General features: G+C 46.7%; 1 protein-coding gene across 2 annotated transcripts in view; it reads right to left on the bottom strand.

The window, feature by feature from the left end:
* Nucleotides 1-13,582, bottom strand: part of FRMD4A (FERM domain containing 4A) — a 250,340-nt gene that overhangs the window by 129,108 nt on the left and 107,650 nt on the right. For both annotated transcript variants that reach the window (XM_039913901.1, XM_029077375.2), the window contains exon 3: nt 1,438-1,532. In XM_039913901.1, coding sequence (XP_039769835.1) covers nt 1,438-1,532 — 95 coding nt within the window. The remainder of the gene's footprint in view (nt 1-1,437; nt 1,533-13,582) is intronic.

Genomic DNA, 13,582 nt, shown 5'->3' with positions numbered 1-13,582 from the left:
GAGAACTCTATTCTGACCAGAAGAGCAAAGAGGGGAGCTGTTGGCCAGGGAAGCTGACACCTGCCCATATCTTCAGGTTATCGGATTGTTTTGTTCATTCTTTCTCTTCTTTAGTCATCACCATTGGGATGATAATATTGAGCTTTGACGGGTAATTATTTCTTTTGGTTTGGCCCCAGACAGCCATTCCTCATTTTTGTTTTGGAAGTATGCTCTAATTGGAATTCAATTACCCCTTGATATTTTTTTCTAGAATAAATTCACTGGAGAAAAATGAACAAGAACATAATTAATTGATATTCATGTTCTTTTGATTTAAAAATTACTACACAATGTAAGACTTGTGTAGGCCAAGAGTTTGTTTCACGGGGAGGGAGATAAGCAGGAGACTACTTGGGATGAATGTAAGGAAGATAAAGGACTTGAGAAAAAGTATTTTCCTGCACTTAATTTTTGGTGGGCAGAGGGTATGCTCCTTGTGGAGAAGGACCATGTCTGGTGCTTTTTTTGTACTTCCCATGTGTTTAGTATAGTGCATTTGCAATCAATAGGTTCTTAGTAAATATCATTACTGCTACTATTCTTAGGGATCACAATCACTGGAGTAGTTTTTGATTTAGAAGTCTGTTCTCTAGGAGGGACCATGCTGGCATTTTCAAAATCACTCAGACTATTTTCCTTGATCTGTTATATTTAGATAATAACCCAGTGTCACTAAAGACAGTCCTTGTGCTGCTATTATATTATATCATTATATCATAGTGCTAAGAACTTTAAAACCAAACCAGCTTTTACCCCTTATAATTCCTTCCCATTTGTATTTTCTAGACTCTTTGTTTTACAACTTGGAAAATGGAATTCAATCTGTTTCACTTTCCATTTACCAGCAAGGTTGTCTCTTGGTCTCTTTTACTTCCATAGGACTGGTTCTCCAAGCTGGCAGGGAAATGCTGAATATCCAGAAAACTGATTTCCACTTAATTTAAAACCAAACAAAAATAACCCAACACACAGTTTGCCCAAACCTTCAATTGTGAGTTGAAGGCTGCTAGATGATCTCCTTTTAAATATGTATACTTAGCCACTAATTTCAAAATGCCATTATAACCCTAATTTGATCCACGGAAGCCTCCAATTATGATCAAAAGGTGTTTGGAATTCAAATGAAAGACCAAGACTGCTTGCATTGATCCTGACCATAAGCCAGATGAGTATGCTTCAGTGTTTGGTGGGGAATGACAAGATGTCCAGGCTTTGGTGAACCTGTCTCATTTATCATTATCATTACCAGTCATCAATTGAGAGCTTACTGTTGTGGAGCACTGTACTAAGCATTTGGTAGAGTACAACAGAATTAGTAGACATGTTCCCTACCCATAACAAGCTCACAGTCTAGATGGGTTGTTGGGTTGTAGGACTTGTTCCCCGTGTACTCACGTCTCATCTGTGAATGCTATTCCAAAGTACTCCTTTTCCTTCAGGTTGAAGTGAGACGCCACCAGGTCGAGAAGCTCCTTGGCCAAAAGCTTGGGCTGGGGATAGAAAGGAAGAAGGTGAGTGATTCCAGCCGCTCTTCCTCAACAGCAAGAGCACCTCATTCATCCAAAATACCTCTCTGAACTTGCAATGATAATGACTGTAGCATCTGTTAAGTGTACTAAGCCCTGGGGTAGATATAATATATGTAGATGAGTCAGAAGGCCCTGGGTTCTAATCCTGGCTCTGCCAATTGCTTGCTATGTGACCTTGAAGAAGTCACTTACCTTCTCTGTTTACTCAAATATAAAATGTGTACTCATTACCTGTTCTCCCTCCTACTTAGACTGTGAGCCCTATGTGGGACAAGGACTGTGTCCAAACTAGTTAACTTGCACCTACCCCACAGCTTAGAACTGTGTTTAACACATAGTGAGCATTTGACGAGTAACATTAAAAAATGAATAATTAAATAAAAAAAATTAAAAAGGGCCCATGCTCTTGTTGTAAGGTGAGAGGGTGGAGATGGTTGAGCCCCAATTATTATGTTTCCCCAGATGGAAATAGCTCTCTCAATTACCTGATGGAAATGTCTTGAGGCTGTGGTGAATTTTGCCCCTTCCTTGCTAGGCTGTTTGCATTTCTAAGGAGTATGGTCAGTAGAAAAATCAATCCTGACAAATCACTATAGGTCCTGGGAAGCTGATTCTCCCTCTGACACTGCATTTAAAGGCAATGAAGTCATTTCTGGTAGAAACAGGCAGGGCAGCCCATGCTTGAAGAAGAGAAAACAATTTTCCAGGGTTTGTAAAGCATTTAACATGCATCAGGCCCTCTAGGCATCTTTGATGGGGAGAAGAGGGGTGAAGAGCTGGTTTTATTACCCCCATATTACAGATGGGAAAATGAAGTGAAATCCAGAACTTGGATTCCAGGCTCCAGTCAATATTTTAATGACGTTAATAACTGTGGTTTTTGTTAGGTGCATACTATGTGCTAAGCCCTGTATTAAGTCCTGAGGTAGATAGAAGATAATCAGATAAATAGGCCCTGCCCCATATGGGGCTCACAAGCCTCTGCCTCCCAGGCCTGTGCTCTGGCCCCTAAGGTAAACCGCTTCTCTTTATCTGACAACAAATTCTGACTGAAAATAAAAGACTCCCTCTCAAATTCACTGAATCACATCCCAACAGCCCAGATTTTAAAGGAAGCATTCCCTAGGAAGCATTTTTCTTCACCTCCCTGGTCATGTCAGCTCATCATCCACTTTAGCAGGCACTTCTTTAATAATCAGTTGACAGCATTGATTGGAAATTGGAACTAGGAACCTGGGAGACCTCAACAGAGTTTGTAGACATGATCTCTGCCCACGAGGAGAGGAGTTCACCACTGGTTTAAGCCTGGGTTACCTACTTATTCAAATGACTTACCGTTTATCATTTGTATTTATTTCCTAATTCTTTTACCTATTGTATATTTGGCTGTTTGTGTCTGCTTGCCGCCTCTATCAGATTTTAAACTCTTCAAGGGCAGATCCTGCTTTTTCCTTCTATTGCATGTTTGTGAACACCTCATACAATGCTCTGCACACAATAAACACTCAACAGCTTGATGATGAGAAGGAGGAAGAGCAGCAAGAGGAAGAGTCCAGTTGAATGGGCTAGTCACATTTCTGCCCCTAGCCATTTTTTAGCCCCTTGATTTCCCCATCTGCAAAGCTAGAAAATAAACCATGTCACCCACCTTCCCAGGATGTGGTTCTGATTAGTGAACCCCATTGTTCCTAAAGCACTTTTAAACTCTTTCATAGAAAGTTGCAGTGTAGGCAGAAAGCATTATGCTATTATAGACTTCCAGGGGATGTTTACAGAATCCTGATGATTCTAATTTGCCAATTACCCTGGGCCCTAAACATGCACAGTGCCTAGCCATGATTAGACTGGGAGCCAGACCAGAAATGAAGTGCTGCCCTTAGGGCTAACAACATCCTGGTCTAATCAAGCCCCTTGGATACCAAGGAGGGTGAAAGTCTTAAACGGGAGACCCACCCAGATGACCGTGGCCACTTGGGCTGGCCATACTCTCCTCCTGCTCCAGTGGGATTTATCCCATCTCCCTTCTTCCTGCTCTGCTCCTTCACAGTTTCCCTCTCCACTCTTTCCCCAGATAATTTTTTCTTGTCACACCCTCTACAATCTTCACTTTATTTAGCTGCCAAGAAAATGTTCTTTTCTCCTACAAGTCCTCTCAAAACTCATTTCTTTGGGACTGTGTAGCACAAACACTTCTGGGGCTCTTGACAACCTACTGAGTCAGATAAGGGGGGGGGGGTGGTGTGTGTGTGTGTGTGTGTGTGTGTGTGTGTGAGAGAGAGAGAGAGAGAGACAGAGAGAGAGAGACAGAGAGAGACAGAGAGAGAGAGAGAGAGAGAGTGTTGTGGGGGGAGGAGGGGGAGCAGGGACTGGGTTTGTGTGAACACAGTGTGGCTGAGACTGAGGGTACCGTATTGGCTTTTCAACCACATGTTCAACCCTAATTGAATTTCACCTACGAAGAACTCTGTGTAGTTACCAAAAAACATAGCAGAAAATCTCATAACAAAGGAAGTCCAACTCACTAGCACTCAGATGGAGCACAGAAAGCCTAATGGAAAGAGCATGGGTCTGGGAGTCAGAGGAGCTGGGTTCTAATCACAGCTCTGCCACTTTGCTGTGTGATCTTGGGCAAATCACTTCACTTCTCAGTGCCTCAGTCACCTCATCCATAAAATGGGAATTAAGACTGTGAGTTCTGTGTGGTAGACAGACTGTGTCCAACCTGATTCTCTGATATTTCCCCAACACTTAGAACAGTATGTGGCACATAGTTAATGCTTAGCAAATGCCATTAAAAAAAAAGCACCCCAAAGCCCCCAGCACAGACCCTGAGTGAACTCCCTCCCAATCCAGCTCCCCATTCCTGCTGGAGCTAGTCCTCTTTGTCCAGCTCAGCTTTGGCCTCGATGAGCCAAACTGAACAGGAGGATGACAGCTGGATGAGTCCCCGGAGTCTGGAGGAGGTCCTGTGTCCACTCATCCATCTGGATCCCCTGACATGCACCTGGGGCCTCGGCACTGGTGATGAGTGCCCTGAGAAGCATGAGGAGACAACAGCATTTAAACAAGCTTTTGTTTTTTCTCCATCCCTTCCCTTAAGTGGTGGTAGGGTAAAGGAGCTATTCTCTGTGCTTCACAGATGAGGAAAGCCAAGTAGAGAAGACTTGGGCCAGGGCCCACCCAGAATGAGCAAGTGAGAGGCAGGAGATTAGATTTGAGAAGTAGTGTGGTTTACTGGAAAAAGCACAGGCCTGAAAGTTGAGAGGACCTGGGTTCTAATCCCATTCTGCTACCTGCTTACTGTATGACCTTTGGCAAATTGCTTAACTTCTCTGGGTTTCAGTTTCCTCATCTGTAAAATCAGGGGTTTAAATACCTGTTCTCTCTGCCACCTGGATTGTAAACTCCATATGTGCAAGGACTATGTCTGTTTGGATTATCTTGTGTTTACTACAGGGTTTAGCACATAGTAAAGGCTAAACAAATACCACCACTGTCAATATTATTGAGAGTTTCCACCACTTCGCTGTCCTGGCTGTCTTTTGTGCTTTCTGTTTCTGACCCCAGAGCTTTCCAGCTCTTGAGTTCATTTTATAACAACCAAAACAGCTCCCATCTGGCGCTTGGGATGCATCCCAGCTGGGCCCAAAGCCCAATTCAGGGACCCCGGCACCAAAATGAAAAAAAAAAACCCAAACCCCAAAAGAATCATGCTATTTCACACTTGAGCCTCCCAGACGGATGGCCGTGCACACACAATGCCGATGTCGCCTAGGGTGGCCTGACTCAGGGCCTCACAATGGGCCCAGCTCGTGGGCACTGTGCTTCGTGCCTGGCGCAGCCCGGCAACCCCCGAGTGGATGAATGGACAATTCCCATCTAGGGTCGGCGGTGGCCCCCGGAGCGGGTGCCAGGACCGGGCTGAGGCACTGGTGGCGGGGGACAGTGTGGGTGAGGAAAGGGGGAGGCAGGAAGCGTGGCAGGGGCATCCCTGGCCCCCAGACGGAAGGGCTAGGCTTTTCTTTCCTTGAAATCTCCTGGGGAACGCGTAGCTCTGAATCAATTATGCCTGAGCTCACCGCATCCTTGGAAGCCTGGGTTGCTATTGTGTCTCCTGAGCAGCAGCTGGGAGCCTCCCCTGATTGGGGGCAGGGGGGATTCTGTAATGAGCAGAGTCACTACTCATCGGTGGTTCATTTTCAGGGATAGGGAAGGGGGGAGGGGGAGCATCTGGAAGGGCGAGAGCCATGAGGTCATCGGATAAGGCAGACACCAGCCTTGACAGCTCTTCTCCCCTCTTCCTACCTGCCTTTGTAGCCCCTTGCTCTCCTGCAGATTGGCTGGAACCACATTTCCTTCCTGGTTCCTTGTGCTGTGGTTGGGGAGGGCTGATATTGGCATTCCTAGGACTCTTGACTGTCCAGCGAGTAACAGATTAAAAGGTGTGTGCGTGCGAGTGTGTGTGCGTGTGTGTGTTCCCAGGCAGTGTTTGGGGCATGTGAGGGTAATAGTAGTGGTGGCATTTCTTAAGAGCTTCCTATCTGCCAAACAAGCACTGTGCTAAGTCCTGCGGTAGATACGAGATAATCAGGTTGGACACAATTCCTGTCCCACATGGGGCTCACAGTCATAAGTGGGAAGGAGAATAGGTATTGAATCCTCACTTTACAGATGAGGAAACTGAAATAGAGAAGTTAAATGGTTTGTCCGAGGTCACAATGCAGGCAAGTGGCAGAGCCGGGATTAGAACCCAGGTCCTCTGTCTCCAAGACCCGTGCTCTTTCCACTAGGCTACAGTGCTTCCCAAAGAATGATAACTTCTTTTCTGGATATTCAATTAAAGAACACTAAGAGTAGAGCCTTCCTAAGCCCTGAGTCCAGCGTGTAATCCACTTAGTGTCCCCAGTTAGGAGTTTTCTCCCTCATGACTCAGCCTGGCCCAGCCACTCAAAACTCCGGGCCTATCCCTGGGCTGAGAGAAAGGAGTCAGAAGGGATCATATCAGCCACACAAGCCTCCTTTGGCCTGTCCCATTCTAGCAGTGCCTGAGTCACCAGGGCATATGACCCGCCGGAGTCTGCTCTCTCTGCCTCTTTCCCTAGCACTGGAGGGGTAGGCAGAGGTGGGTGCAGTCTCGAGCTGACCACCAGCACTCTGGATGGGGAAGGGAGGGGTTGGAGGGGAAGGTGGGCAGGCCAGAGGAAGATTTCAGTGTTGATGGTGGGCTTCGAAGCCGGTTTGGCGTGGCTCTTTCTGTTGCTAGAAGGATGCTTATCTGGAGCCGTTGAAGCGGCCAGCTAAAGGAGCAGAGAGATCCTTTGAGTGAGGTGGAGGAGGGGCCACTCTGGAGTCATTGTTCCTCTCCTTGCATGATGACGGGGTCATCTGGGAGATCCACTCAGTGCCAGTGGAGGGTGGAGACTCAAACCTGAAGACTGTGGGGGTTGGGCGGCATAATTTCGGGGACCTCGCACAGCCCTTCTAGTCATGAATTCGGAATAAATGGCTTCTAAGCTCATTCTCTCCCTCCCTTCCTTTCTCTGGGATGCAAACTTGGGCTTTGCTTTCGAGGGAACGCAGTGGGCGGTATCCACGAGGGAGGGCTGAGCCTGCATTCAGCATTTGAATAATGCCCAGTGGGGCAGCTGTGACAGGCAGATATAATGATCTCTCCCCTGGAAACGCCAACTGCTTTTGTCAGGCTGGTAGAAGCCTGGCTTTTCTCCTGTCCCTCCTCCCGGGCCCCTGTAGAGGCGAGCTGGACAGGCAGGTGTTCATTAGGGACGGTTTCCTGATTAAAACCACCCTCCCTTTCTCTGCCTCCCCAGCAAACATTTCCCTCAATGTGCCGGAGGCTACGTCAGAGGACCTGATCGGAAATGCAGATCTGGCTCCAGAGCAAACATTTTTGCTGCAAAGATGAGGGAGGAAGGTTGAAAGAATATGAAAAGAAGGGAAAAACGTGGCCTGGTTTTCCTAGGGTTAGCAAGGATTGGCCAATCTGCAAGTCACCTGCTCAGTGCGTGTGGGTCTGGTTTACAAAAGGGGTGGACTGGACCTGCAGTCCTTGAAACAAAGATTAAGGATCCTTAACACATCATCTGGTCCAGTCCCCTTTTCTCCAAACAGGTGAAAGTGTAAAGCAGCCAAAACCAGTAGTTATCTGTTCTATTTTGAAAGGTCTCAGGGGTGGGGTCCACTACACAGCTTGCTGCAGAGTTTAAACGCCCTTAGAGTGTCACTAAATTCCCCTTGCTGAAATTGGAGAACTGGCAGGGCCTGGAGTTGCAAGAGCATGGGACCAAGGAATCAGGAGATCTTGGTTCTAATCCCAGGTCTGCCACTGACCTGCTATGTGACCTTAGCCAAATCACCTAACCTCTCTTAGACTCGGTTTCTTCATCTGGAAAATGGGGATAAGATACCTGGCTCTCTTACGTGAGCCCATGTGGGACAGGGCCTGCCTGACCTGATCACGTTGATGCTATTATGTGCTAAAATCTTAATATCACAAATAATCCCAAGATCATTTCCACTTTTTCAACCATCAGTGGATATGGAGAACAGCAGTCCTTCAAATGCTTGATGACAGTTACCAATTCATTCCTCACTATCACTTCCTCAGGCTAAACCCACCCATCACCTTTAAACCCCTCAATTGAATCCAGTCATGAACCAGTTCATGAATCCAGTCATGAACCAGTCATGTAGTCTCCTTCTACATGACAAAGGTCTTCCCAGATTAATTTCTCCACTCCACCCATTTTACTTTCCCTCTCCTCTACTGCCACTTGAACACCTAGGCAGCCACTTGGTACTTAGGTAATCACACCCCCTCTCCCTACCAGATGCACTTATATAGAGAGATTTTTATAGTCTTTTGCTTCTCCTGACCTGAAATTGATTTGTGTCTGTCTCCCCTGCTATCTCCTTAAGGGCGGAGATAGTGATTAACTCTACACACAGTACAGTGCTCTAAACACAGAAAGTGCTCAATAAATCCTTTTTTCCTCTCAGTGGTATTTGTTAAGCATTTACTATGTGCTAGGCACTAAACGCTGGGGAATATATAAGCTAATCAGGTTGCACACAGTCCATGTCCCACATGGGGCTCGCAGCCTTAATCCTCACTTCACAGATGAGGTAACGAAGACATAGAGAAGTTAAGTGACTTGCCCAAGATCACACAGCAGATGAGTGGTAGGGTCGGGATTAGAACCTAGGTCCTTCTGACTCCCAGTCCCTTGCTCTAACCACCAACCCACACTGCTTTCCAACCTTCTGATTGATTTGTTTCCTGTAGGGTTTCTTCTTACTACCTTCCAGTATATGTAGCAAATTTCCACAGAGGATACCTGGCAGGTGTTAAGACCTGCCTACCCCAAGTCCTATCTTTGAGTTTTAACTCTGCTCCAAGAGATACCTCTATCCGTTTCTCACAGATGATTAAGATTATTCTCTTCTCCCCAGAACCTCCCCTGCCGCCTCACACAGACACTCCTTCAATAGGCTTTGAAATCTCCCTTAAAAGACAGGCCAAGAAGGAAAAAACATCCAGTGGGTGAGTTCCGGTGGTCCACTGGAACCTCCCTGCCCCCTTTCATCTCCTATTGGCTCTCTGTGTCCAAGTAAAGGTTCCCTCCCTCTGGATCCCCTTCTTGAAGAGTCTTCTCTGCAAAGCTGTGATGAAGTGCTAGCAGTGAGGTGAGAGAGAAGAAAATTTACGGTGCTATGGTCATCGTCCATTTAATCCAAAAAGCAATTCACGGGATAAAAGTGCAATCAGAAACTGTCCAGATCCTGGCTCACCCTGGAGATAGTTGGGGGAGGAACCCGAGCCTTTGGCTGAGAAGCCTTACTTTGTGATCATTTTCATTCAAGGCTGAGAAAAAGCAGTTTGTTTTAAGGAAAACCACCTTTCCTGGACTGTGCTAATGAAATGAATGAAAGCAGATGGCACCACAGTAAAGTCGACTGGTCTCAAGAACAGAACTGCATTTGCCGATGCCCACATGCACTGGCGGCTGCAATCGTGCTGCTCTGGGGCACATTTTAAATGATTGTTCACCCGCCTGCTGATAGAATGCTTGGTGGGAAGGAGAAGCAGCGTGGCTCAGTGGAAAGAGCAGGGGCTTTGGAGTCAGAGGCCATGGGTTCGAATCCCGGCTCTGCCACCTATCAGCTGTGTGACTGTGGGCAAGTCACTTAACTTCTCTGTGCCTCAGTTACCTCATCTGTAAAATGGGGATTAAGACTGTAAGCCCCACGTGGAACAACCTGATTCCCCTGTGTCTACCCCACCGCTTAGAACAGTGCTCTGCACATAGTAAGTGCTTAACAAATACAAACATTATTATTAAGTGAGGGAAGTAGCCTGTTAGTTGTTTATAGCTCCAGGGTTTGCTGGGATTTCTGCTCACTACTGGAAAACAGGCTGGGGATAGACATAAAGAATATATAATGATAACTGTGGCATTTGTTAAGCACTTACTATGTGCCAAGCACTGTTCTAAAAGCTGGGGTAGATACAAGGTAGTCGGGTCAGACACTTTCCCTGTCCCACAGGGGACTCACAGTCTGAATCCCCCTTTTACAGATGAGGTAACTGAGACCCAGAGAAGTTCAGTGACTCACCCAAGATCACACAGTAGACATGTATGGTGGAGCCAGGATTAGAACCCATGTCCTCTGACTCCCAGGCCTGTGTTCTTTCCAGGAGGCCACAGCGTTCAATAGGAATGATAAATCTCGTGTTTGCTAAGCGGTTATTAAGTACCATGCACTGTATTAAACTTTGGGGTAGAGACATTCCCTGTCCTCCAGAGACTTCCCATCTAAGGTAGGGAGGAAAAGCAAGTATTTTATCTCCATTTTATAGATGCGGAAACCTAGGCCCAGGGAAATTAGGTGACTTGCTCACTGTTACACAGCAATCAAGTGTCAGATCCAGGATTAGAACTCAGGTCTTTGTGACCTCCAGGCCCATGGTCTATCCACTAGGCCACGTTGTTCACTCCATGAACTTACCCCACGCTTAGCACAGTGCTTGTTACATAGCAAGGGCTGAACGAATACCACCATTACTAGCAAAGCCCAGGGAGCCTTCCACAAGAGGGCCTTGCCACCTACTACTCCATTCTCATCAAAGGAGTGAGACCTTGAAAGTTTAGCCAACTGATCTGCTTACCAGGAAGCCAATGGCTGGAAGGCAATACGAGTCTCAAGTCAAGGACTCTTGCAGATACCCCTACATCTGGTGTTTTTATTGGAGCAATAACCCTGCCTGAATGCTTTGCAGCTGAGGATTTGCACCTCTGTGACCTCTTCTCTCCTTCTCTCAAAGCTTCGAAATGTCCCGTGTGGGATTGATTTAACATTCTTTAATTTCACAGGAACTGGCCAATCTATAGAGAGCACAGAAACTGAACAGGTTTCATCCCACTGATGGGAAAGATTAGCAGTTGCTAGGCAGAGAGAGAGTGAGAGAAAGAGAGGGAGAGACTGTGGGGAGGGTCTCTATGCAAAGGGTTAAAACTCCAGTCCCTTCCTCGTTCTTTGAGAAGGTTTCAGCTCGGGGGGAAAAGGGAGAAATGCAAGAGTGCTATGGCCTCAGGAGGCTCCAAACTCCCAAGTCCATTCTGGAGTCCAACCTGATTAACTTGTATCTACCCCAGTGCTTAGAACAGGTCTTGACACATAGTAAGCACTTCCCAGATACCATAAAAAGAAGTGAGGGGGAGAGAAGAAGGAAAGGACTGGATTCTATTCTGGGAAGAGTCTAACGCCTGTTCCGTTGTGCACTGAGCAGATGGTGATGAAGATGATCATTTTGACTATACCAGAGAAAGGGAAGGAATAATTCAAAAACACTCTCTCTCCATCTAATTTCCCTGGACCCCATTTTACCTAACTGTAAAAAGGGGATAAATATCTTGTTTCCCTCCCCCTTAGACTGTGAGCCCCATACGGGACAGGGACTGTGTCTGATTTGTCTTGTATCTATCTCCGTGCTTAGCACCTAGCAAGAGCTGAATGAATGCTGCCTTTTTTAATTTTTGTCTACCCAGAAATCCCTTCTCTGGAAAACTCCCTTGGCAGTCAATCCCCATCAGGCTTTCTCTGGCCCCAAATTTGACTGTTCCTTTTGAAAGTTTTACTGGGAGGAGGATGGGGGTGGGGGAGAAAGGGGAGGTGGGACGAGCCTGCTGCCCATGGCCGACTCAGCATTGGCGGTGGGCGGGGGGTGTCTCTATGTTGGATGGTCTAATCTGATCAGGAAACTGGAAACAGCAGGTGTATGCTCACTTCTTAAAATATTTATGGTACTTGTTTAATCAATCAATCGTATTTATCGATGGCATACTATGTGCAGAGCACTGTATTAAACACAGTACAATGGAATTAGCAGACATGTCCACTGCCTGTAATGAGTTTACAGGCTAGAGGACAAGCTCAAGTGCTTACTCTGTGTCAAAAACCATTGTAAGTGCTAGGGAAGATTCAAATTAATTAGGTTGGACACAGTCCCTGTCCTGTATGGGATTCATAGTCTAAGTTAGAAGGAGAACAGGACTGAGGCACAGAGAAGTTAAGTGACTTGCCCAAGATCACACAGCAAGCAATTGACAGAGCCAGGATTAGAACCCTGAACCTCTGACTCGCAAGCCTGGGCTCTTTTCACTAGGCCATGCTGCTTTGCTTGTGGACATGGCTGTTTTCTCGGGCTCTCCACTGTCACTATATATGGGAAAATGTGGCATATAACAGCTAACATGGTGCTTCAAGTGTCTGTGAACTATTAGGTTTTCAATGTAAAAAAAGCCCCATACGTTTTTGTTGCATGAAAATACGGTCACTTTGATCACTGAAATGGGATGTTGAACTTTTGGTGCCAGGTCCTGCTGCCAAGAAGCCATGAACATGGATGCCAGAGTGGTTAGGTGGATTGGTGGATGGGTGAGGACCAGCTCACCAGTGGGGTTCTGCTTTGGTCACTGAAGGAGGAATCAATCAGTCGGGGGTATTTATTGAGTACTTACTGTGTGCAGAGCACATTACTCAGCACTTGGGAAAGTGCAGTACCACAGAGTTCGTAGATGTGATCTCTCTCCACCAGGAGTTTAAAGACTACAGAGAAAATAGGAAAACACAACAACTCTCTAAACCCCTCCTCACCACGATAAGGTTAACAGCAGTGCCGGCCAAGCTCCACAGTTCTATTTTGGAACAGCTCATCGTGATTCTCTAAACTAATCGAGCAGGAGCCAGCACGGGTTAGATAACTTAGCCACACAGCTCACTTCCTGCATTTGTCTTTTCAATGGTGAAGCTCAGTGGTCTTTACGTTCATTCAGTTTCCAAGCGATTGCTGAAATGACTTCATCCAAGGATAGAGGAAGAGATGCCTATCAGAATCAGCCTTAACAGTGTTTAGCCAGCATCTACTATGCATTTAGAACAAAGCACAAACTGACCATTAGAATCACTTGGCTCTGATATCTGTGGGGAGCCTCCCGCTGCCTGGGGAGGGGAGGACAATGACTAGGGGACTCTACTCTCTCACCAGATAGACACCCTGCACCCTACATGAGGGCTGGGCAGTTGGGAATCCAGAAAGCATGGTTCTGGAGTGCCCAAGGAGCCATTGGTGGACCAAAATGGTCCCCTCTTTCCTCACCCACCATTGCTGGGGCAACTAGATTAGCCTCTGAAGAATATCATATACCCTTCTGCCAACTCTCCTCCCGCCACTCACTACCAGACAGGAGACAGACTAAGTGGAAGTCAGACTACCCAGTCGAATGGCCCACCCCCAGCAAGCACAGAGGATGCTGGGAAGGTTGTGGTGCCATGGATCAAGGCCAGCCCCACTGGAGCATGGAGGGTCCCGAGGACCACTCCCTCCCTGCTGCAAAGAACTGCTATTTTTACTGTCAAAGTTTTGGTTGACGTTAGTCTGCTACTCTTCCCCGTATGCCTGTCTTCCCCACTTTTAGACCATCAGCTCCTCG

This window comes from Ornithorhynchus anatinus, chromosome 13 (assembly GCF_004115215.2).
Source record: "Ornithorhynchus anatinus isolate Pmale09 chromosome 13, mOrnAna1.pri.v4, whole genome shotgun sequence".
In the NCBI taxonomy this organism is placed as follows: Eukaryota; Metazoa; Chordata; class Mammalia; order Monotremata; family Ornithorhynchidae; genus Ornithorhynchus; species Ornithorhynchus anatinus.
This window is presented reverse-complemented; position numbering and strand designations above follow the sequence as displayed.